Source organism: Lepidochelys kempii, chromosome 7 (genome assembly GCF_965140265.1).
Source record: "Lepidochelys kempii isolate rLepKem1 chromosome 7, rLepKem1.hap2, whole genome shotgun sequence".
Classification (NCBI taxonomy): domain Eukaryota; kingdom Metazoa; phylum Chordata; order Testudines; family Cheloniidae; genus Lepidochelys; species Lepidochelys kempii.
In genome coordinates, this window is record NC_133262.1 from 54,012,630 (window position 1) to 54,038,399 (window position 25,770).

A 25,770-nucleotide genomic window follows, 5' to 3' on the forward strand; every position below is an offset into this window, starting at 1 on the left:
GCACATATTGTGGCTATGTCCAGTCATTAGGGAGTACTGGGATGCAATCTGTAACCAAATATCACAATGTGTTGGATATTTATTATCAAATGACCCTTTGGTAATCCTCTTTGGGCTTCCTAGTAGCAATGGGCATACAAAAGGAAATAGAGAATTAATCAGCTAGTAGCTGCTCAGCTACTGATAGCTTCTCTATGTAAAAAGAAAAATAGTCCAACCATAGAGGAACAGTTAAAAAAAAATACGGGAGGTTGTTACGGAAAAAATAATGCATCAACTATGTACCCAGCAAAACAGAGGACAAATAGATACTTAGATATTTGGTTACCTTTTATTCAGCACTTAGACAAGTATATTCATCTGCAAAAAAAATAGCACACCTGTCCAATTTTTTTAAATATTAACATTTGATGGAGATACCTGGTGTGTTGAGTATGTGTAATCAGAGATTTCACTCAATCTAATAAAATCCATGCTCACTCTGTAATATGGTAACATCCTGTTAAACAGAGATTTGATGACTACTTTCCTGTATAAATGTTCTCTTTAAACATGAGCTCACTGTTGTAATTATTACCATTTTGTTTCTGATACTTATGTGGCAAGGATTTGTAAACCTGTTAATATTTCCTAAATAAATAAATAAATAAATAGTAAAATAATTTTGTGTGCAAGTACACGTACACATACAAGCACACACACACACACACACACACACAAAAGGGCTGCGATCAGAAGCATTTTCAACACCCTGGAAAAAAGTTTCCCATCCAAAATAAGAGAACTGCAATTCCAACAAGTGATACAAAATTAAAAAGCTTTCTATTTAGCCTTGCCAGAGTCACTGTATCACCTTCACCACCCTCAATGTCAGGTCACTTTAGGCTGCTTTGCACAGATTCTCAGGACAAAAAATCCTTTTCATAAAAGGCTTCTCATAGCCAAGAGGCCTGTTTCACCACTGAATCTAATCACTCCTGACACTTTATCCACGGAATGAAAGATAAAGTGGGGATGGGGGGAGGGATAGCTCAGTGGTTTGAGCATTGGCCTGCTAAACCCAGGGTTGTGAGTTCAATCCTTGAGGGGGCCATTTGCGATCTCTGGCAAAAATTGGGGATTGGTCCTGCTTTGAGCAGGGGGTTGGACTAGATGACCTCCTGAGGTCCTTTCCAACCCTGATATTCTATGATTCTATGACCTCTTCCTCTCAACAGCAATTTACAAAGGTGGTTTAATCTTTATAAGATTAAATCATCAGGATTCTCTTTGCAAGCTTCACTACAGCATCTTTCAGTCCAAACAACCCAAGAGAGCATAGCTTGAGATTTCCATGTCATCTTTTTGGGGGTTAGTAATAAGTCAGCCAAAAGCAAAGGGGTGGGGGGGAAGCCTTTTTCCAAACACTGGGATATCTTAGGGAGAGAGAAGGACACATATATTCTATTTTCCAAATGTCATTCAGGTGGCTGACGTTAACTACAGGAATTTGTGTGGTCTCCCTCGGGGCAACTGAATTGCCTTACCTGCTATTCTCTTCCTCTCTTCTCCCATTGGTTTGAAGTGCTACTGAGCTATTCTCAAGGAGCACAACTAAATTCATAACTTTCTGATAGAGAGGAAGGAATGCTGAGTCCTGATACAGTGATTCATATCTTGCATTACAGGAGGTGCTACTTTTAACTAAGCCACCTCAGGATGGTTCCCCAGAATGTTAAATAAACAAGCCAAAAAGTAAGATGAGGATAACAACAGAAGAAGGGGAAGCGATCAGCAAACGATTTAGTCAAACCAAAGAATTCACACCTGATAAATCAAAGGGCTCTTGTCTTCCACAAAGGCTATATTCTTACTAAATTATGACTTTCCATATTTTGATTGAACTGATAAAAGCTTGCCAATTTTTTAAATGTGAAAAATATATATTCATCTACTTTCATTCTCAAAGAGCCGAAGCATTTTTACTCCAACTTTCCAAAAAGGAGACATTCATCTTTGGCAGAAACTAAGCATGGAAAATTTCAGTCAGAAAGGTGAAAGTTTCGGAAAGTTATAAGCAACTGAAAATAAAAGGGTTAAAATGGAAATCCTAACACAGCCTTGGTTAGTGCAGTTGTTACAATTCCTGCTACAATCAATGCCAGTTTCTTCTCCTTCTCCTCACAAAGGTTCACCACTAAACTCCACTGAGGATCTGACAAGATTCGTATCCCAAGAGTACACAAAGCTATAATTTTAACAGCAGCAATAATTTACAACAGTGGCTTATAGACACCAAAATGCATCAAGAAGTTTGCCCATCCTTCTCCTAGCTACTAATTCAGGTCCTGACCCTGTATGTACTTCAAGTTAAGCACATGCAAAAGACTTTGCAGGATCATGGCCTTAGCCTTGGTCTACACTAGGACTTTAGATCGAATTTAGCAGCGTTAAATCGATGTAAACCTGCACCCGTCCACACAATGAAGCCCTTTATTTCGACTTAAAGGGCTCTTAAAATCGATTTCCTTACTCCACCCCTGACAAGTGGATTAGCGCTTAAATCGACCTTGCCGGCTCGAATTTGGGGTACTGTGGACACAATTCGATGGTATTGGCCTCCGGGAGCTATCCCAGAGTGCTCCATTCTGACCGCTCTGGACAGCACTCTCAACTCAGATGCACTGGCCAGGTAGACAGGAAAAGAACCGCGAACTTTTAAATCCCATTTCCTGTTTGGCCAGCGTGGCAAGCTGCAGGTGACCATGATGGAGTCCCTGAATCGCAAAAGAGCTCCAGCATGGACCGAACGGGAGGTACGGGATCTGATCACTGTTTGGGGAGAGGAATCCGTGCTATCAGAACTCTGTTCCAGTTTTCGAAATGCCAAAACCTTTGTCAAAATCTCCCAGGGCATGAACGACAGAGGCCATAACAGGGACCTGAAGCAGTGCCGCATGAAACTGAAGGAGCTGAGGCAAGCCTACCAGAAAAACAGAGAGGAGAACGGCCGCTCCGGGTCAGAGCCCCAAATATGCCGCTTCTATGATGAGCTGCATGCCATTTTAGGGGGTTCAGCAACCACTACCCCAGCCGTGTTGTTTTGACTCCTTCAATGGAGATGGAGGCAATACGGAAGCAGGTTTTGGGGACGAAGAAGATGATGATGATGAGGAGGTTGTAGATAGCTCACAGCAAGCAAGCGGAGAAACCGGTTTTCCCGACAGCCAGGAACTGTTTCTCACCCTGGACCTGGAGCCAGTACCCCCTGAACCCACCCAAGGCTGCCTCCTGGACCCAGCAGGCGGAGAAGGGACCTCTGGTGAGTGTACCTTTTAAAATACTATACATGGTTTAAAAGCAAGCATGTGAAAGGATTACTTTGCCCTGGCATTCGCGGTTCTCCTAGATGTACTCCTAAAGCCTTTGCAAAAGGTTTCTGGGGAGGGCAGCCTTATTGCGTCCTTCATGGTAGGACACTTTACCACTCCAGGCAGGTAACATGTACTCGGGAATCATTGTAGAACAAAGCATTGCAGTGTATGTTTGCTGGCATTCAAACAACATCCGTTCTTTATCTCTCTGTGTTATCCTCAGGAGAGTGAGATATAATTCATGGTCACCTGGTTGAAATAGAGTGCTTTTCTTCAGGGGACACTCAGAGGAGCCCATTCCTGCTGGGCTGTTTGCCTGTGGCTAAACAGAAATGTTCCCCGCTGTTAGCCACAGGGAGGGGGGAAGGTTGAGGGGGTAGCCACGCGGTGGGGGGAGGCAAAATGCAACCTTGTAACGAAAGCACATGTGCTATGTATGTAACGTTAACAGCAAGGTTTACCCTGAAAGAGTGTAGCGACTGTTTTATAAAATCTGTCTTTTTAAATACCGCTGTCCCTTTTTTTTTCTCCACCAGCTGCATGTGTTTCAATGATCACAGGATCTTCTCCTTCCCAGAGGCTAGTGAAGCTTAGAAAGAAAAAAAACGCACTCGCGATGAAATGTTCTCCGAGCTCATGCTGTCCTCCCACACTGACAGAGCACAGACGAATGCGTGGAGGCAAATAATGTCAGAGTGCAGGAAAGCACAAAATGACCGGGAGGAGAGGTGGTGGGCTGAAGAGAGTAAGTGGCGGGCTGAAGAGAGGGCTGAAGCTCAAATGTGGCGGCAGCGTGATGAGAGGAGGCAGGATTCAATGCTGAGGCTGCTGGAGGACCAAACCAGTATGCTCCAGTGCATGGTTGAGCTGCAGCAAAGGCAGCTGGAGCACAGACTGCCACTACAGCCCCTGTGTAACCAACCGCCCTCCTCCCCAAGTTCCATAGCCTCCACACCCAGACGCCCAAGAACGCGGTGGGGGGGCCTCCGGCCAACCAGCCACTCCACCACAGTGGATTGCCCAAAAAAAAGAAGGCTGTCATTCAATAAATTTTAAAGTTGTAAACTTTTAAAGTGCTGTGTGGCATTTTCCTTCCCTCCTCCACCACCCCTCCTGGGCTACTTTGGTAGTCATCCCCCTATTTGTGTGATGAATGAATAAAGAATGCATGAATGTGAAGCAACAATGACTTTATTGCCTCTGCAAGCGGTGATTGAAGGGAGGAGGGGCGGGTGGTAAACTTACAGGGAAGTAGAGTGAACCAAGGGGCGGGGGGTTTCATCAAGGAGAAACAAACAGAACTTTCACACCGTAGCCTGGCCAGTCATGAAACTGGTTTTCAAAGCTTCTCTGATGCGTACCGCGCCCTCCTGTGCTCTTCTAACCGCCCTGGTGTCTGGCTGTGCGTAACCAGCAGCCAGGCGATTTGCCTCAACCTCCCACCCCGCCATAAACGTCTCCCCCTTACTCTCACAGATATTGTGGAGCACACAGCAAGCAGTAATAACAATGGGAATATTGGTTTCGCTGAGGTCTAAGCGAGTCAGTAAACTGCGCCAGCGCGCCTTTAAACGTCCAAATGCACATTCTACCACCATTCTGCACTTGCTCAGCCTGTAGTTGAACAGCTCCTGACTACTGTCCAGGCTGCCTGTGTATGGCTTCATGAGCCATGGCATTAAGGGGCAGGCTGGGTCCCTAAGGATAACTACAGGCATTTCAACATCCCCAACAGTTATTTTCTGGTCTGGGAAGAAAGTCCCTTCCTGCAGCTTTTGAAACAGACCAGAGTTCCTGAAGATGCGAGCGTCATGTACCTTTCCCGGCTATCCCACGTTGATGTTGGTGAAACGTCCCTTGTGATCCACCAGAGCTTGCAGCACTATCGAAAAGTACCCGTTGCAGTTTATGTACTCGCTGGCTTGGTGCTCCGGTGCCAAGATAGGGATATGGGTTCCGTCTATGGCCCCACCACACTTAGGGAATCCCATTGCAGCAAAGCCATCCACTATGACCTGCACATTTCCCAGGGTCACTACCCTTGATATCAGCAGATCTTTGATTGCGTGGGCTACTTGCATCACAGCAGCCCCCACAGTAGATTTGCCCACTCCAAATTGATTCCCAACTGACCGGTAGCTGTCTGGCGTTGCAAGCTTCCACAGGGCTATCGCCACTCACTTCTCAACTGTGAGGGCTGCTCTCATCTTGGAATTCATGCACCTCAGCGCAGGGGAAAGCAAGTCACAAAGTTCCATGAAAGTGCCCTTACGCATGCGAAAGTTTCGCAGCCACTGGGAATCATCCCAGACCTGCAACATTATGCGGTCCCACCAGTCTGTGCTTGTTTCCCGAGCCCAGAATCGGCGTTCCACAGCATGAACCTGCCCCATTAGCACCATGATGCATGCATTGGCAGGGCCCATGCTTTCAGAGAAATCTGTGTCCATGTCCTGATCACTCACATGACTGCGCTGACGTCGCCTCCTCGCCCAGTATCGCTTTGCCAGGTTCTGGTGCTGCATATACTGCTGGATAATGCGTGTGGTGTTTAATGTGCTCCTAATTGCCAAAGTGAGCTGAGCGGCCTCCATGCTTGCCTTGGTATGGCGTCCGCACAGAAAAAAGGCGCAAAACGATTGTTTGCCCTTGCTTTCACGGAGGGAGGGAGGGAACGGGGGCCTGACAATATGTACTCAGAACCACCCGCGACAATGTTTTACCCCATCAGGCATTGGGATCTCAACCCAGAATTCCAATGGGCAGCGGAGACTGCGGGAACTGTGGGATAGCTATCCACAGTGCAATGCTCCGGAAGTCGACTCTAGCCTTGGTACTGTGGAAGCGCTCCGCCGAGTTAATGCACTTAATGCACTTGGAGCATTTTCTGTGGGGACACACACACTCGAATATATAAAACCGATTTCTAAAAGAACGACTTCTATAAATTCGACCTTATTCCGTAGTGTAGACATACCCTTAGACTGTAAGCTCTTATGGGTAAGGAATCTCACCCCATTTGTGCTGCAAAACACCATTTACATTTATAGAATTAAATAAATAGATATCCTCAAATTCCATTCACTGCCATATGTTGAACTTAAAAGAATCCAACTGTATTTTTGTATGGCTTGTGGTAGCACAGTACATGAAGGCTAGCTGGACATGTGCAAAGAACTGCTTTTACAAGGTTAAATACCAGTTTTTCTCAAACCTCCTAATTTATGCTTTTACTCCTTCTCCACTCCAAAGGCCCTTTAATGACATGCCCCAAGAGAAATGCACAGTTCCATTTCTTATACTGAAACATGTGAGCCCAGTTGAAATCATCATCTGTCACTAGGTTGCCTCCCCCATTCAGTAAGGGTCCCACACTTTCCCTGACCTTTTTCTTATTCCTAACGTACGTGTAGAAACCCTTCTTGTTACCCTTCATTTCCCCCTGCTAGTGCAACTCCAGTTGTGTTTTAGCCTTCCTGATTACATCCCTGAATGTTCGAGCAATATTTTTATACTCCTCCCTAGTCATCTGACCGAGTTTCCACTTCTTGTAAGCTTCCTTTTTGTGTTTAAGCTCACAAAAGATTTCACTGTTAAGCCAAGCTGGCCACCTGCCATATTTGCTATTCTTTCTGCATATCAGGATGGTTTGTTCCTGCACCCTCAATAAAGCTTCTTTAAAATACAGCCAGCTTTCCTGGACTCCTGTTCCCCCCATATTAGCCTCCCAGGGGATCCTGCCCATCAGTTCCCTAATGGAGTCAAAGCCTGCTTTTCTGAAGTACAGGGTCCGTATTTTGCTACTCTCCTTTCTTCCTTTTGTGAGCATCCTGAACTGAACCATCTCATGGTCACTGCTCCCCAGGCTGCCACCCACTTCTACTTCCCCTACCAATTCTTCTCTGCTTGTAAGCAGGAGGTCAAGAGGAGAACGGCCCCTGGTTGGTTCCTCCAGTAGTTGCACCAGGAAGTTGTCCCCAACACTCTCCAAAAACTTCCTGGATTGTCTGTGTGCTGCTGTATTGCTCTCCCAGCAAATGTCAGGTGACTATATGCTAAGAGTGCTCCAACATAAAATAGCCCTCCAGTAATGTCATTTCAGTTTCTTTGGATGAGATTTTCTAACTCCTATTCCTCACAATGTCTGCTCTCTTCTCTTACCTCGATCCATAACTTATGTCCCAGTAATTCCAGCTGTCAAAGAGTGGGCACAGATAACAGCTTTTCTTTTCCCATACCCGAAGGGTCATAAAACCTACTGGAAGTCTTACCCACAAAGAAAATTGGTCCATCCATCTCTGACGCTTCTAGCATTGTGATGAGCTAAATCTTTAAAACCCTTTGTAGTCAGAGGCACATAACAGCAGACACTACTAGCCCTCTTCTGTCTTTTGCTTCTGTTAAAAAGTCAAGCTAAGCATACTAACCGGACAGTTTCGCAGGTCTCCCATGGTGCTGGCATTCTGCAGTAACTCTCCAAACATATCTGGAGTGGGTTTCTCTCGTCGCTCCAGCATGCAAATAGCTTGATTGCTTCAGTTCAAGGACAGCATAGAGAAGAAAAGTTTGTTAAAAAGTTGAATAAATACACATTTTCATTTAGCATTTATGCCATAATTAGAAAGCTGAAAAAGTAAAAACTATAATATTTTAAATTGCTTATTTTTGCAATTAATTTTTATTTATTTTGAAAATATTTTAATGTGTAAAACAGATATGTTTCAGTGGTGGATTCATGCATTTTCTGTGACTATGTTGCAGAAAGAAAATGGGAAGTTTAAAGAGAGATGATAGACAATTCAAGTTTGGCTTCAAATTTGAGATTTTAAGAGAAAACTTAATAGAAATGTTTCAAGGAATATTTAACTTCCAATTAAAACACATTTTTACAGCAAATAAGTGCTTCCCTACAGAATTTGCAACCCAACCACACCAGTATTATGCTGTTGCACAATACCTTCTAAAGGTAAAATCTTACAGATGAAATTATAAGCAACAGTGAAGCAGATATTTAATTGCACTGTTCAAGCTGAAAGATTGCAAAAAGGAAACAAACAGCATTAGTGGAAAAAAGTAAATTATATTTTAAATATCAGAGGGTTAGCTGTGTTAGTCTGGATCTGTAAAAGTGGCAAAGAGTCCTGTGGCACTTTACAGACTAACAGACGTATTGGAGCATAAGCTTTCGTGGGTGAATACCCACTTCATTGGATGCATATATTTTAAAGTTAACAGTTTTATTATAAGCAACGTGTAAGAACGTACATAAACCAAGCATGGTTTTTATGTTCATCATGTTCCTTCAAATGCTACAGTCCCAAATAAAAATTTTAATCTCATTTGAAATTCTTATGACAAACATTAAATATTAATATTTTAAATGAATAAAACCATTCAGGTAAACAATGTCAGCCAGAAAGCTCACCTAAATGTTAGCAGCCACAAGGGGTAATACAGCATATGCTCACAACCCTTTTGATATACTATCAGCACTGGTCTACACTAGGAGTTGAGGTCGAATTTAGCAGCGTTCAATTGATTTAACCCTGCACCCGTCCACACGACAAAGGCCCCCCCTTTTTTTTCTTCTTTTTTTACTTAAAGGGCACTTAAAATCGAATTTGGGGTACTGTGGACGCAATTAGACAGTATTGGCCTCCGGGAGCTATCCCAGAGTGCTCCATTGTGACTGCTCTGGACAGCACTCTCAACTCAGATTTACTGGCCAGGTAGAAAGAAAAAGGCCTGCAAACTTTTGAATCTCATTTCCTGTTTGGCCAGCGTGGCAAGCTGCAGGTGACGATGCAGAGCTCATCAGCAGAGGTGACCATGATGGAGTCCCAGAATCGCAAAAGAGCTCCAGCATGGACTGAACGGGAGGTACGGGATCTGACTGCCGTATGGGGAGAGGAACCTGTGCTATCAGAACTCCCTTCCAGTTTTCGAAATGTCAAAACATTTCTCAAAATCTCCCAGGGTATGAAGGACAGAGGCCATAACAGGGACCCAAACCAGTGGCGAGTGAAACTTAAAGAGCTGAGGCAAGCCTCCCAGAAAACCAGAGAGGCAAATGGCTGCTCCGGGTCAGAGGCCCAAACATGCCGCTTCTATGATGAGCTGCATGCCATTTTAGGGGGTTCAGCCACCACTACCCCAACTGTGTTGTTTGACTCCTTTAATGGAGATGGAGGCAATACGGAAGCAGGTTTTGGGGATGAGGAAGATGATGAGGTTGTAGATAGCTCACAAGAAGCAAGCGGAGAAACCGGTTTTCCCGACAGCCAGGAACTGTTTCTCACCCTGGACCTGGAGCCAGTACCCCCTGAACCCACCCAAGGCTGCCTCCTGGACCCAGCAGGCGGAGAAGGGACCTCTGGTGAGTGTACCTTTTAAAATACTATACATGGTTTAAAAGCAAGCATGTGAAAGGATTACTTTGCCCTGGCATTCGCGGTTCTCCTAGATGTACTCCTAAAGCCTTTGCAAAAGGTTTCTGGGGAGGGCAGCCTTATTGCGTCCTTCATGGTAGGACACTTTACCACTCCAGGCAGGTAACATGTACTCGGGAATCATTGTAGAACAAAGCATTGCAGTGTATGTTTGCTGGCATTCAAACAACATCCGTTCTTTATCTCTCTGTGTTATCCTCAGGAGAGTGAGATATAATTCATGGTCACCTGGTTGAAATAGAGTGCTTTTCTTCAGGGGACACTCAGAGGAGCCCATTCCTGCTGGGCTGTTTGCCTGTGGCTAAACAGAAATGTTCCCCGCTGTTAGCCACAGGGAGGGGGGAAGGTTGAGGGGGTAGCCACGCGGTGGGGGGAGGCAAAATGCAACCTTGTAACGAAAGCACATGTGCTATGTATGTAACGTTAACAGCAAGGTTTACCCTGAAAGAGTGTAGCGACTGTTTTATAAAATCTGTCTTTTTAAATACCGCTGTCCCTTTTTTTTTCTCCACCAGCTGCATGTGTTTCAATGATCACAGGATCTTCTCCTTCCCAGAGGCTAGTGAAGCTTAGAAAGAAAAAAAACGCACTCGCGATGAAATGTTCTCCGAGCTCATGCTGTCCTCCCACACTGACAGAGCACAGACGAATGCGTGGAGGCAAATAATGTCAGAGTGCAGGAAAGCACAAAATGACCGGGAGGAGAGGTGGTGGGCTGAAGAGAGTAAGTGGCGGGCTGAAGAGAGGGCTGAAGCTCAAATGTGGCGGCAGCGTGATGAGAGGAGGCAGGATTCAATGCTGAGGCTGCTGGAGGACCAAACCAGTATGCTCCAGTGCATGGTTGAGCTGCAGCAAAGGCAGCTGGAGCACAGACTGCCACTACAGCCCCTGTGTAACCAACCGCCCTCCTCCCCAAGTTCCATAGCCTCCACACCCAGACGCCCAAGAACGCGGTGGGGGGGCCTCCGGCCAACCAGCCACTCCACCACAGTGGATTGCCCAAAAAAAAGAAGGCTGTCATTCAATAAATAAAACAGCCAGGAACTGTTTCTCACCCTGGACCTGGAGCCAGTACCCCCTGAACCCACCCAAGGATGCCTCCCGGACCCGCCAGGCGGAGAAGGGATCTCTGGTGAGTGTACCTTTTAAAATAGTATACATGGTTTAAAAGCAAGCGTGTTTAATGATTAATTTGCCCTGGCATTCACGGCCAGTACAGCTACTGGAAAAGTCTGAACATGTCTGGGGATGGAGTGGAAATCCTCCAGGGACATCTCCATAAAGCTCTCCTGGATGTACTCCCAAAGCCTTTGCAAAAGGTTTCTGGGGAGGGCAGCATTATTCCGTCCACCATGGTAGGACACTTTACCATGCCACACCAGTAGCACGTAGTCGGGAATCATTGCAGAACAAAGCATTGCAGTGTATGTTTGCTGGCGTTCAAACAACATCCATTCTTTATCTCTCTGTATTATCCTCAGGAGAGCGATATTCATGGTCACCTGGTTGAAATCGGGTGCTTTTATTAAGGGGACATTCAGAGGTGCCCGTTCCTGCTGGGCTGTTTGCCTGTGGCTGAACAGAAATGTTCCCCACTGTTAGCAACGGGGAGGGGCTAGGCACATGGTGGGGAGAGGCAAAATGCAGCCTTGTAACGAAAGCACATGTGCTATGTATGTAATGTTAACAGCAAGGTTTACCCTGAAAGAGTGTACCCATTGTTCTATAAAATGTGTCTTTTTAAATACCGCTGTCCCTTTTGTCCCGCCAGCTGCATGTGTTTCAAGGATCACAGGATCTTCTCCTTCCCAGAGGCTAGCGAAGATTAGAAGACAAAAAAAAAAAATGCATTCGCAATTAAATGTTCTCTGAGCTCATGCTGTCCTTCCACACTGACAGAGCACAGACGAATGCATGGAGGCAGACAACGTCAGAGTGCAGGAAAGCATAAAATGACGGGAGGAGAGGTGGCGGGCTGAAGAGAGGGCTGAAGCTGAAAGGTGGCGGCAGCATGATGAGAGGAGGCAGGATTCAATGCTGAGGCTGCTGGAGGATCAAACTAATATGCTCCAGCGTATGGTTGAGCCGCAGGAAAGGCAACAGGAGCGCAGACCGCCACTACAGCCCCTGTGTAACCAACCGCCTTCCTCCCCAAGTTCCATAGCCTCCTCACCCAAACGCCCAAGAATGCAGTGGGGGGACCTCCGGACACCCAGCCACTCCACCTCAGAGGATTGCCCAAGCAACAGAAGGCTGGCATTCAATAAGTTTTAAAGTTTTAAAGTGCTGTGTGGCCTTGTCCTTCCCTCCTCCACCACCCCTCCCTGGCTACCTTGGCAGTTATCTCCCTATTTGTGTGATGAATGAATAAAGAATGCATGAATGTGAAGCAACAATGACTTTATTGCCTCTGCAAGCAGTGATCGAAGGGAGGAGGGGAGGATGATTAGCTTACAGGGAAGTAGAGTGAACCAAGCGCAGGGGGGTTCATCAAGGAGAAACAAACAGAACTTTCACACCGTAGCCTGGCCAGTCATGAAACTAGTTTTCAAAACTTCTCTGATGCGCACCGCACCCTCCTGTGCTCTTCTAACCACCCAGGTGTCTGGCTGCGCGTAACCAGCAGCCAGGCGATTTGCCTCAACCTCCCACCCCGCCATAAACGTCTCCCCGTTACTCTCACAGAGATTGTGGAGTGCACAGCAAGCAGTAATAACAATGGGAATATTGGTTTCACTGAGGTCTAAGTGAGTCAGTAAACTGCACCAGCGTGCTTTTAAATGTCCAAATGCACATTCTACCACCATTCTGCACTTGCTCAGCCTGTAGTTGAACAGCTCCTGACTACTGTCCAAGCTGCCTGTGTATGGCTTCATAAGCCATGGCATTAAGGTGTAGGCTGGGTCCCCAAGGATAACTATAGGCATTTCAACATCCCCAACAGTTATTTTCTGGTCTGGGAAGAAAGTCCCTTCCTGAAGCTTTTCAAACAGACCAGAGTTCCTGAAGATGTGAGCGTCATGTACCTTTCCTGGCCATCCCACGTTGATGTTGGTGAAACGTCCCTTGTGATCCACCAGAGCTTGCAGCACCATTGAAAAGTACCTTTTGTGGTTTATGTACTCGCCGGAGTGGTGCCCCGGTGCCAAGATAGGGATATGGGTTCCGTCTATGGCCCCACCACAGTTAGGGAATCCTATTGCAGCAAAGCCATCCACTATGACCTGCACATTTCCCAGGGTCACTACCCTTGATATCAGCAGATCTTTGATTGCGTTGGCTACTTGCATCACAGCAGCCCCCACAGTAGATTTGCCCACTCCAAATTGATTCCCGACTGACCGGTAGCTGTCTGGCATTGCAAGCTTCCACAGGGCTATTGCCACTCGCTTCTCAACTGTGAGGGCTGCTCTCATCTTGGCATTCTTGCGCCTCAGGGCAGGGGAAAGCAAGTCACAAAGTTCCATGAAAATGCCCTTATGCATGCGAAAGTTTTGCAGCCACTGGGAATCGTCCCAGAACTGCAACACTATGTGGTCCCGCCAGTCTGTGCTTGTTTCCCGGGCCCAGAATCGGCGTTCCACGGCATGAACCTGCCCCGTTAGCACCATGATGCCCGCATTGCCAGGGCCCGTGCTTTGAGAGAAGTCTGTGTCCATGTCCTCATTACTCTCGTCACGTCGCTGATGTCGCCTACTCACCCGGTTTCGCTTTGGCAGGTTCTGGTGCTGCATATACTGCTGGATAATGTACGTGGTGTTTTATGTGCTCCTAATTGCCAAAGTGATCTGAGTGGCCTCCATGCTTGTCGTGGTATGGTGTCTGCACAGAAAAAAGGCGTGGAATGATTGTCTACCAGGTCTGATGGAGGGAGGGGCGACGGGCGACTGACAACACGGTTTACAGGGTTGGCTGACAGGGAATTAAAATCAATGAAGGGGGTGGCTTTACATCAAGGAGAAACAAAAACAACTGTCACACAGAATGGCCCCCTCAAGGATTGAACTCAAAACCCTGGGTTTAGCAGGCCAATGCTCAACCCAATGCTCAACCCACTGAGCTATCCCTCCCGCCCCGGTATTTCAGGCAGGACTGAATCTCCCTTAAACTTTTCAAGGTGCCCTTGACAGACCTCACCAAAACAATTGTCGGCTATTGATTTCACAGAGGGAGGGAGGGGGGAGCAAATGAATACAAAACAAATGTGGTGTATTTCTTGTTTTGATCCACTCCATCTATCTTTTACATCTTTGGCTGGCAGCAGAGGGTGCAGTAGGACTGCTAGCCAACCTCATCTCCTGCCTGCTCGCCATACGACGGTACAATAGAACTGTTGGCAGGACTAAAGAGAATGACCTGGTCGAGTCACTCCTCTTTTAGTCCCTGCGTCCATGTCTGCCCAGGCGCTCCTGACTGACCTTACTGAGGCGGCCAGGAGCACCTCGGACATGACGACGACAGTTATGAGGCCTATTGCACTGTCTGCTGCCACAAGGCAATGAGCTGCTACTGTGTAGCTATGCAGTACCGCGTCTGCCAGCACGCAGGAGATGTACGGTGACAGTGAGCTGAGCGGGCTCCATGCTTGCCGTGGTATGGCATCTGCACAGTTAACTCAGGAAAAAAGGGGCGAAACAATTGTCTGCCGTTGCTTTCACGGAGGGAGGGAGGGCCTGATGACGTACCCAGAACCACCTGCGACAATGTTTTTGCCCCATTAGGCATTGGGATCTCAACCCAGAATTCCAGTGGGTGGCGGAGACTGTAGGAACTGTGGGATAGCTACCCACAGTGCAACGATCCAGAAGTCGACGCTAGCCTCGGTACTGTGGAAGCACTCCGCCAAGTTAATGCACTTAGAGCATTTTGTGTGGGGACACACACAATCAACTATATAAAAACGATTTCTAAAAAACCGACTTCTATAAATTGAACCTAATTTCGTAGCATAGACATACCCTCAGTCACAATTTCCCCCCACTGATTTGCATGACAGAAGCTATTTCTGATTTTCAAGACAGTATCCAAATCCCTTTTCACTCCTCCATTGCATGGCTTTTATCCTGGGCAGCAGGTGGGCAGTTAATTTATTTCCATCTCAATCAGGCTTTCGAAAATAGATGGTAACCTCAGCCTTTTATCATCTCTGGTCAGTTTCTTGTAGATAATCATTTGTGTCACCAGCATTTGGAGAAAGGAAAACGTGCTATTTTCCTAAACTATTAGATGGCTGGAGCCAAGGCTTTATGCATTTTCTTTTTTATTTATTTGGAGCAAATATTTTTAGCTATTATTTTTATTCATTCATTTATTCTTTTAGTTTCCGTTTCATGGTAGTCTGTATGTTATATCATCAGGTTTAATGACACTAAACCATAACTGATTTACCAAGAGAGGATAAGAGGAATGCTTAAGGGCCTCTAGATTTTTAGCTCTATTTATCATACAGAATAATGTGTACATAATTTACTTTCTTGCTCTCAGGATAAGACATCTGACTGAATTAAGTGTAAAATGTTTTCTTATAATTCCAAGAGAACATGCAAAGTAGGAATAATGCCGATAAGTTATACTGTCTACTTATTTAAGCTGGTTATCTATGAAGTGGTTTTCATCTAGAGGGGCAAGAAGAATAAGTAAACTAGTGTTTAACAATTCAATGCACCTTCTATAGGCTTAACAAGTGGATACCTCCCATTTTAGGGTTTCCTTTTGGCTGATATTGCTTTTAGTGTATTTGTTCATCAAATAACTAATTAGCCAGAAAACTCATTTGGGGAATTTTAAAAAATTATTCGTTGTTTTATGTGCTCCTGACAGTCAGGCTTCCACCGTTCAACACTGACAGCTCTTAGATAACTTCATGTGCAGAAACAACATGAAGCTGCTGTCTGAAGCTGAAAGTTAAAACAATAACTCAGTTTTCCACTTAAATATTTATTGATACATTGTAGTCTAAATGTAGTACTAGGATTTTACAGGTAAATCTCTGTTTAAACTGAAAGCCCTATAATGAGATTGTAATACTGTTAGGAACAAAGATAAAGTAGCTTTGCAACAGAAACAGTGTTGAAATAATCTTACAGGAAGGATTTCATGAATATGAACCACAGAAATGCTAGTTTAAAAAAAATTGGTTTAATGCTCATGAAAGTGAACCTGAACTGAACTACCCTTTGATATTTCAGTTCAGCCTACCACACAGTTCTACCAATGTAATTCAATCTTGGCCTTAATTACTCTTTTCTTTTCCAGTTCTGGGCACCACAGCTGTCAATGTTCTTCAGCCCTGAACTGTAGTACTACTCCTTTCCAGCCCTGTTCCCTAACACAGCTCTTCAAGTACCTGTTTCTCTGTTCTATGTAACTCCCTGCCATAAACAGTCCTCTATCTCTACAGCTCTGTCAATACACCTAAATTCTTGATCTACATCTAATCTCCATCCTAATCTTCTGTCCCACAGAAGCCTTATGTTCCAGACCACAGCTATCCTCCACTAATAATGAGCAGAGAACGTTCTGTATGTCGAATTATGTGACAGTGCAGAAAAATACCATGACCAAGGTGCTACTGTAAACAAGGTAAACTCTTTTCCCATATAAAACCCCAGACTCACCAGAGTGAAGTGGTGGAGATGTAATGTACCATCTGGATAAAAGGCAGAGGGTCAGAGGTGGCACCACAGCTGGTACAGACACACTAAAACAGGAAGGGAAAGTAATACCATGAGAAGGCTAAACTGATGAGTCCATGTCACGTATTGTGTGCCTAGGGTTGCCACCTTTCTAACTGCAGATAAACGAAACCCTGAGGGCCTGCCCCCACGCACTTCTTCCCCCGCCCCCCAAGGCTCCACCCTCATCACTCTCTCCTCTCCCCCGCCCCCCCCGCTCCCATGTCACTCACTGGATCCGATCAAGGAGCCTGGCTGCAGGTAGGAGGCAGTTCCACCTGAGCAGAGACTGGCACAGGTTAATGACCCGGCGTGTCCCCCTGCCCCATAAATTAGAGTTGCCAGGTCCCCAAAAACTGGACACCTGGCAACCCTAAATGGTACCCGGACACAGAAGCCAAAAACTGGACTGTCCAAGTATAAACCGGATGGGTGGCAATCCTAGCTGTGCCTGTCTGACATTTCTTCAGACATGATGCCAGATTTCTGAGGAACTAAACCTAAATGGGGAGTGGGTGCTTTGTGTAAAAAGATACCACTATCTCACCTGTTCAAACAAGGTCATTGCAAACTTCTGGTGAGAAATGCAGTGCTGAGCAGTGCAGATGTCTTCTTTTGACTCATCCGCAATGTGGAAATGAATCCGCATCAAGAGATTCTCCTATCCCGAAAGGAGGAAAAAAGTGAAAAAGTTGGTAATTTGTAATGTAAACAAACGAAAATTAATTACACATAACTCACTACAATATCTCAGAAATACTAAAATAATGCTGTGTTAAAAAGTCACATTTTACAACAGGATGGAGTGCTCTTCCCAACATCCTAAATGCATTTAGGAACTAAAGAGATTGGCATTTCATTGATATTAAACAAAATAGCTACGTGTATTTTATCTGGAATGCTACACCAATTAACCTTTTTATTTATTTACTAGCCTATCTGCAGGTTCTATCATTTGTTCTGACAAATTCGTAAATGTCAATGGTTTGGCTTAAGTGAAATGGGCACAGCAGCTCTGTGGTGTTTAAACAGTGGGCTGACACTGTCTGGAAGACAACAGCCTAACTGCAGGCTCATCATCCTGGAGTAACTCTTATTAATTATTGTATAATCAATGGATTTTACACCGTGCACCCAAAACTTGGTATGAAAGGGAACTTTATAACAAAGAGCTAGACAACTAATGGAGAGGCAGATGAAATTCTGCAAGAAGCAAGAGTACTGAACACAATCTGTCTCATGAGCACTGATACCTAGAGGTTATTTCAAACAACTCCCTCCGTTCTCTGCATCCTAGAAGCTCTTGTTTCAGGATCCCTCCCAGTACGTCAACATGGATTTATGGTAAGAAGGCCACAGATACCTCTATTAGTATTGTTTTAACCATTTAACTTGACCAGCTTGGACAGATAGGAGAAAGGCCACAGAGGACTCAGTATCTGGACACAGATTAAGCATTAGGCACAGACTCCCAAATTCAGGCTGCCATCTTGTGCTGCAGGAACTAAGCATTCAGTTCCCCTCAACCCCAAAAGCAAGTCTATGCCTACACTGCACTTCTGTCGCTAAAACTTTTGTCCCTCAGGGTGTGAAACCCCCCACCCCCGAACGACCAAAGTTTTAACGCTGGAAAGCCTCCGTGTGGACACCACTTTGTCAGCCGGAAACGCTCTCCCACTGATGAAGTTATGGCCCCGGTGACAAAAAGCAGCTAAGCTGAGTACCTAACAATGGCATGGTTGTAGTGGCACAGTCACACCGTTGTAAGGTGCGCAGAGTAGACATAGCCTAAGTCTCTAGTCCTTATGATTGCAAAGAAAACCTTGAAAAGGTTAACTGAGTGCAAAGCAATGGAGTGATGTCTGCCCTAGCAGTTGTCCATACAGGAAAGTTTGATCAGTTATACTCCTAGAATTATACGAGTATTATAGTTAAACCAACATCAGCATCTATGTGGGCACCCTTATTGCAGCATAAGGGTATGTCTACACTACAGTGGCTGCAGCAGCATTGCTACGGCACTGCAGTTGTGCCACTGTAGCACTATACTGTAGGTGCTTCCTACACCAGAAGACGATGTTTTTCCCATTGATGTAGTAAACCTGCCTCTTCAAGATGCGGTAGCTAGGTCAGCAGAACTCTTCTGTCAACCAAGAGCTTGCCTACACTTAAAATACTACAGCAGCACAACTGCATTGCTGCAACTCCCCAGTGTAGATACTGCTTAGGGTGATGGGAGGGACTCTCCCCTCAGTGTAGGTAATCCCCCACCTCCCACAGAGTGGTAGCTAGGTTGATGGAAGTATTCTTGGTATGGATTTTTCGGGGGGTATGGATTTTTCATACTCCTCCTGACAGACGCTGTTAAAACTAAAAACAGTTATCTACTTTTCATAACTCCTGTTCTTTGAGATGTGTTGCTCACGTCCATTCCATTCTAGGTCTGTGCAGGCCCACGTGCACAGTTGTTGGAGATTTTTGCCTTAGTGGTATCCGTACGGCTGGCTGTGGCGCTCTCTGGAGTGCCATGCTCATGTGGCGGTATATCAGGCACCACCAACCCTATGCCCTCTCAGTTCCCTCTTGCTGAAAATGCCGACAAAGGGGCAGGAGGGTGGGTAATGAAATCAACATGAGCAACACATCTTGAAGAACAACAATTACGAAAAGTAGATAACCATTTTTTCTTCGAGTGCTTGCTCCTGTCGATTCCATTGTAGGTGACTCACAAGCAGTACCAATGGAGGCGGGCTCGGAGTTCATGGTCTTGCAGCACTGTTCTGCCAAAGCCAGCGTCTTTGTGAGCTTGATGTGTAAGTGCATAATGAGATGCGAACATGTGGATGGACAACCAGGTCGCAGCCCGCCAGATTTCTTGGATTGGCGCCTGTTCCAGGAAGGCTACTGATGACACCTGTGCCCCTAGCCAACTGAGCCGTCACGATCGCCGGCGGGGGCACCTGAGTCAACTCACAACAGTAGCAGATGCAGGCCATGATCCATGACGATATTCTCTGGGCAGATAGTTATTGGAGACTTTTGCCTTAGTGGTATCCATAGGGCCAGCTGTGGCATCCTCTGGAGTGCCACGCTTATGCCACGGTATATCAGGCGCCGCCAGCCCTGCGCCCTCTCAGTTCCCTCTTGCCAAAAACGCCGACAAAGGAGCAGGAGGATGGGTAATGGAATGGACGTGAGCAGCACATCTCGAAGAACAGTTACAAAAGGAAGGAAACCGTTTTTTCTTCTTCGAGCATTTGCTCATGTCAATTCACTCTATGTGAAGCCAGCGTCATCCCAGGTCCGCTGGGTAAGTTCATAGTGGGATGTGAAGGTATGGACCGACGACTAGGTGGCCGCCCTACAGATGACCTGGATAGGCATTTGGGCCAAAAAGACTGCCGAAGAGGCCTGGGCTCTGGTAGAGTGGGCGGTGATGATTGCTGGGGAGGCAACTTTGCTTGATCATAGCAAAAGAGAATGCAGGCAGTGATCAAGGTGGAAATTCTCTGAGAGGAAACAGGTTGACCTTTCATCCTGTCGGCGACAGTGACAAATAATTGCGCCGACTTGCAAAATGGCTTGGTCCTTTCAAGGTAGAAGGCCAGAGCCCTCCAGACGTCCAGGGCATGTAGCCTGCATTCCTCCTCCGACTTATGTGGCTTCAGAAAGAAGACCAATAAGTAACTTAGGAAGAAGAGAGCAGGAAGTCAAAGGCTTGAAGGGGAGACCCGTGAGACATGACAGTACCAGATTCAAGTCCCATGGAGGAACAGGATCCCTGACTTGTGGGTAGGGGCTCTCCACACCTATCACTGGCTGTGATATCCTGAGACAAAACCGACCTGCCTTTGAGTGGTGGGTGGAAGGCGAGATGGCTGCTAGATGGACCTTGATGGATGAAAGCAACAAGCCCTGAAGCTTGAGGTGCAGGAAGTAGTCTAGAATGCTCTGCAACGGGGCTCGCTTGGGACAGACCCCCTTATTTGCCATCCAGCAGGTGAATCACTTCCATTTGGCCAAGTAGCTGGCCGTGGTGGAGGGCTTTCTACCGCACAACAGGACTCGCTGGACCTTGGACGAGCACTGCCTTCTTGTGTGTTTAGCCACACAGCAGCCAAGCTGTCAGACGAAGCACCGCCAGGTTCGGGTGCAGGAGACTGCTGTGGTTCTGGGACAACAAGTCCACCCTGAGTGGCATCTGGAACAGGGTCACCACCGAGAGGTCCAGCAGCGTGCTGAATCAGTGATGGCGTGGCCACGCTGGCGCTATGAGGATGACCTTCACCCTGTCCTGCTTGATCTTCATGAGGACCCTGTGAAGAAACAGCACAAGAGGGAAGACGTACATCAGAGCCCCCGATCATGGGAGCAGGAAGGCATCCGACAAGGATCCCCGGCCCCTGCCCTGGAACGAGCAGAAGACCTAGCATTTTCTGTTCTGCCTGAACATGAATAGGTCCACTTGGGGAGTTCCCCACCTGTGGAAGATAGAACTGACCACCTCCAGGTGAAGGGACCACTCTTGGGGAGATGAGAATGTTCTGCTGAGGCAATCCACCCAAGTGTTCCTGGGCCCTGGGAGGTGAGCAGCCGCAAGATGGATGTTCATGCTGCAGGCAAAAAATCTCAGAGCCAGAGTGCTTCCTGCCATAAGGCAGATGATCTGGCTCCCTCCTGCTTGTTGATATAGAAGACCGTGGCCACATTGTCTTTTAGGACCTGAACCACCCCACCTTGTAAGTGAGGCCGAAAGGCCTGGCAGGCTAGGCGAACCACCCTGAGCTCCCTGACATTAATGTGCAGGGACAAATCGCGACTGGACCAATGGCCTTGAGTACTCAAATCACCCAGGACCAAAGCGTCGGAGATGAGAGTCAGTCACCAATGAGATTGGGGCCGCAAAGGGGACTTCCTCCAGCACTGACATGGGGTCTTGCTACCAGGTAAGAGACAACAGTACGCCGTCTGGAATCCTGATCACCTGGGTCCATACTGTGCTGGTTGGGGACATAGACCGACACTGGCCACACCTGCAGGGGCCTGAGACAGAGTCATGCATGCCAGACCACATAAGTGCATGCTGCCATATGACCCAACAATCTCAGGCACATGTGGGCAGTAGTGAATGGTTGGGCATGCAGAGATGAGACGAGGTCCACCATGGCCTCGGGGAGGAAGGCTCTGGCTCAAGCGGAGTCGAGTACCGCCCCAATGAACTCTATGCATTGCACTGGGGTGAGGGTTGACTTTTTTTCTTTTATTATCAGGCCCAAGTCACTGCAGGTGGAACAGACCAGATCGAGACGCCTCCACACCTAATCTGAGGACCGGATGCTTATCAACCAGTTGTCGAAGCACAGGTACTTTTTGACTCCCTGACATCGCAGGTAAGTGGCCACTGGTGCTATACACTTCGTGAAAACTCTCAGGGCTAACGAGGGACCAAAGCGCATCGCTGTGACCTGGAAATGGCGCTGGCCCAATGTGAAACAGAGGAAACGTCGGTGCCCCAGGAATATAGAAATAGGGAAACACACATCATTTAAATCGAGGGCGGCATACCAGTCTTCCAGATCCAGGGAGGGGATGATGGAGCCCAGGGAAATCATATGAAACTTCAACTTTTTGAGAGATGATTTGTTGAGGTGGCACAGGTCTAGGGTAAGTTTGAGGTCCCCTTTTGCCTTCGGAATGAAGTAGTAATGGGAGTAAAATCCTCTCCCTTCCATGTCCTGCGGAACCCTCTTCCACTTCCCCTAGGCTCAGGAGGTTTTTGACCTCCTGAACAAAGGGTTGCTCGTGAGAAGGGTTCCTGAAGAGGGATGGGGAAGGAGGATAGAAGGGTTGGTCAGCTACAAACTGCAGCATATAGCCTAACAAGACTGTCGAGCACCCAGAGGTCCAAGGTGATATTGGACCAGGCTGACCAGAAAGGGTGGAGGCAGTTGAGGAAGATGGGGAACAGATATGGTGAAGTGACTGGGGCATCATCCTCGGACACACCCTCAAAATGACTGCTTCTGGCTGCCTTGATCCCAAGAAGGAGCAGGCTGGGCAGGTGGACGAGACGTTGCTTAAACCCCGTCTTTGTCCTTTTCGTAGGAGCCGGAACGAGGGGTACCCCAAGACCTCGACAACGGTGGAGGCAGAGGGGGACAGACCAGCTTTCTGGCCTGCTGAGGAGTCTGTAGGCCTAAGGAGCGGAGGGTGGCCTAGGAGTCTTTAAGGCCCTGTAACCTAGCATCAGTCAGCTCCAAGAAGAGCCCTGTTCCCTCAAAAGGGAAATCCTGAAGGGTGGATTGCATCTCCTGGGACAGCCCAGAAGTCTGTAACCAGGAGCTACGCCTCATGGCTATTGCAGAGGCGACCACCCTAGATGCCGAGTCCATGAAGTCCCAGGCCATCTGGAGGACATCCCTGGCTACCACCCTCCCTCTTCTATGAGAAAGGCGAACTCCTGTGGGAGGCTCTCTTTGAACTTGCCAATAGAATCCCACAGGTTAGAATAGAATATCAGGGTTGGAAGGGACCTCAGGAGGTCATCGAGTCCAATCCCCTGCTCAAAGCAGGACCAATCCCCAACTAAATCAAATTGTATCTTCCAAGTAGGGCCTGATAGGTAGAGACCCTAAATTGGAGGCTTGTTGTTGAATATTTTTTTCTGCCAAATAAGTCTAACCTCTTGGCATCTTTATTTTTGGGGTGCCACTCACCTGACCCTGCCTGTCTCTGTAATTGATGGCAGATATGACCAGGGACCCTGCAAGAGGGTGCAGGTATAGGAATTCAAACCTGATATTTGTCTGAATCGGTAACCGACAATTGGTCCGAGGGGGGCATTGGCATGATCGGCATGCCCCAAGCACTCCAATAGGGCAATTGCACTGGCCACCGGCCCTGCTGCCAGGATGGCATTGCGGAGGTGGACACAACCTCAGGAGTCCAGTCACAGCGGTGCTGTCTCAGAGAGGGGCTGAACTCCCTCTCTGTGCCAGAGGAATCCTCCTCTGGTGACCGCAGCGGGGCTGTGGACACCTGAGTCTGGTGGCTAACCATCACTGTGGATGAACAGAACCTTGAATAGGCAGATTGGTGCCGGGAGTAGGGGGATCAGCACCACATTGCGGAACGTACCTGTGGTCTAGGTGATGGCAATTGACATCGTGGAGATAGTTGGCAGAAGGATGACCAGTGCCAACCACATGGTGACCGGCACCTCCCTCTGGATGAGTCTCGTTGAGAAGGCAGAGACCAGGAGTGAAGTGCCAATAATCTGAAGCAGTGAACCAGTGACCTGGGGTGTGGTCACAAAGAGCTCTACCTCGGCTCTGGAGACTGGCGGCGTTCACTCACCTTCTGAGAGGCTTTCTGAAAGGCTCCTTGTAGGGAGCCTTTTCTGGGTCCATCGCAGCATGCAGTGCCAGCTGCAATGGGAAGGCATTGACTCTGCCATGAGTGTGGGTCCCTTACTGCTCCCTGGAGATGGTGACGGATCCCCGGGGGAGGGGGTAGGAGGTCCCCTAGGGGATGTACCTCATGTAGCTCCTGGGTGGGCAGGCAGCCATAACAGGGTCCTTTACCCAATGCCCCATGGGCCTTCTTGCTTGGTGCTGGGTCCCGCTTTTTTTACTTCTTTACTGGCAAAGGGGAATGGTGCCAAGTAGAGCCTGGTGCTGGGGGTGCACAACGCACTGAGACCAAAGTACTGGGAGTTGAATCCAGCTGGGACGGCTCCAAGGCTAGGCGGAGAGCAGCCTCCATGAGGAGGGCTCTCAAACGGATGTTGCATTCTTTTTGTGTCCTGAGACACAAGTTCTTACAGATTCAACACTTTTCTTTTATATGCAATCCCCCCAAGCACTTCAGACAGCTGCCATGGGGGTCACTAACAGGCATAGACCTATTATAGTCAGAGCACGGATTAAAATCCGGAGACCAGGGCATGCTCTGCCTGGGGCAAAGTCCCCATGGGACCCTAACTTACTAACTACAGCGAAGAAGGAAACTACTGACCACTTGCTAGGCAAGAGAGAGAGACACTCCAACCAACATTAGGGTAGGGATAGGATACAGAGGGACCTAGACAAATTGGAGGATTGGGCCAAAAGAAATCTGATGAGGTTCAACAAGGACAAGTGCCGAGTCCTGCACTTAGGACGGAAGAATCCCATGCACCGCTACAGACTAGGGACCAAATGGCTAGGCAGCAGTTCTGCAGAGAAGGACCTCGGCGTGACAGTGGAAGAGAAGCTATATATGAGTCAACAGTGTGCCCTTGTTGCCAAGAAGGCCAATGGCATTTTGGGATGTATAAAGTAGGGGCATTGCCAGCAGATCGAGGGACATGATCGTTCCCCTCTATTCGACATTGGTGAGACCTCATCTGGAGTACTGTGTCCACTTTTGGGCCCCACACTACAAGAAGGATGTGGAGAAATTGGAGAGAGTCCAGTGAAGGGCAACAAGAATGATTAGGGGTCTGGAACACATGACTTATGAGGAGAGCCTGAGGGAACTGGGGATGTTTAGTCTACAGAAGAGAAGAATGAGGGGGGATTTGATAGCTGCTTTTAACTACCTGAAAGGTGGATCCAAAGAGGATGGTTCTAGACTATTCTCAGTGGTAGAAGAGGACAGGACAAGGAGTAATGGTCTCAAGTTGCAGTGGGGGAGGTTTAGGTTGAATATTAGGAAAAACTTTTTCACTAGGAGGCTGGTGAAACACTGGAATGCGTTACCTAGGGAGGTGGCAGAATCTCCTTCCTTAGAAGTTTTTAAGGTCAGGCTTGAAAAAGCCCTTGCTGGGATGATTTAGCTGGGGATTGGTCCTGCTCTGGGCAAGGGATTGGACTAGATGACCTCCAGAGGTCCCTTCCAACTTTGATATTCTATGGTAACCATCATGCATAGGCTCGACCCCCTCTGCCTCTGGCCCCACCCCAACTCCACTCCTGCACCACCCCCTCCCACCTCCATTCCAACCCCAACTCGGCCCCCTCCAGGCCCCTATTCGACTCTTTCTCCAAATCCCCGCCCTGCCTCTTCTCCGCCTCCTCCCCTGAGCACGCCACGTTCCAACTCCTCCCCCCTCCCTCCTGGAGCTTGCTACAGCTGTTTGGTGGCGGCAAGCGCTGGGAGGTAGGCGGAGGAGTGGGGATGTGGCACACTGAGGGGAGGAGGCGGTGTAGCCAGACAGCCAGCCCCCCCCCCCCCCCTCAGACCAGCATTGCTGGAAACACAGGAGGAAGCCGGAACAGGGCACTTAACATATATTCCAGCACAGCCTTTGAA

General features: G+C 47.5%; 1 protein-coding gene across 23 annotated transcripts in view; it reads right to left on the bottom strand.

Annotated features, from left to right (window-relative positions):
* USP54 (ubiquitin specific peptidase 54) overlaps positions 1-25,770 on the bottom strand; it is a 278,081-nt gene that overhangs the window by 87,948 nt on the left and 164,363 nt on the right. For all 23 annotated transcript variants that reach the window (XM_073352837.1, XM_073352836.1, XM_073352834.1 and 20 more), the window contains 3 exons: positions 17,024-17,137; positions 16,420-16,502; positions 7,781-7,886 (listed from right to left, as the gene is read on the bottom strand). In XM_073352837.1, the coding sequence (XP_073208938.1) occupies positions 7,781-7,886; positions 16,420-16,502; positions 17,024-17,137 (303 nt within the window). The remainder of the gene's footprint in view (positions 1-7,780; positions 7,887-16,419; positions 16,503-17,023; positions 17,138-25,770) is intronic.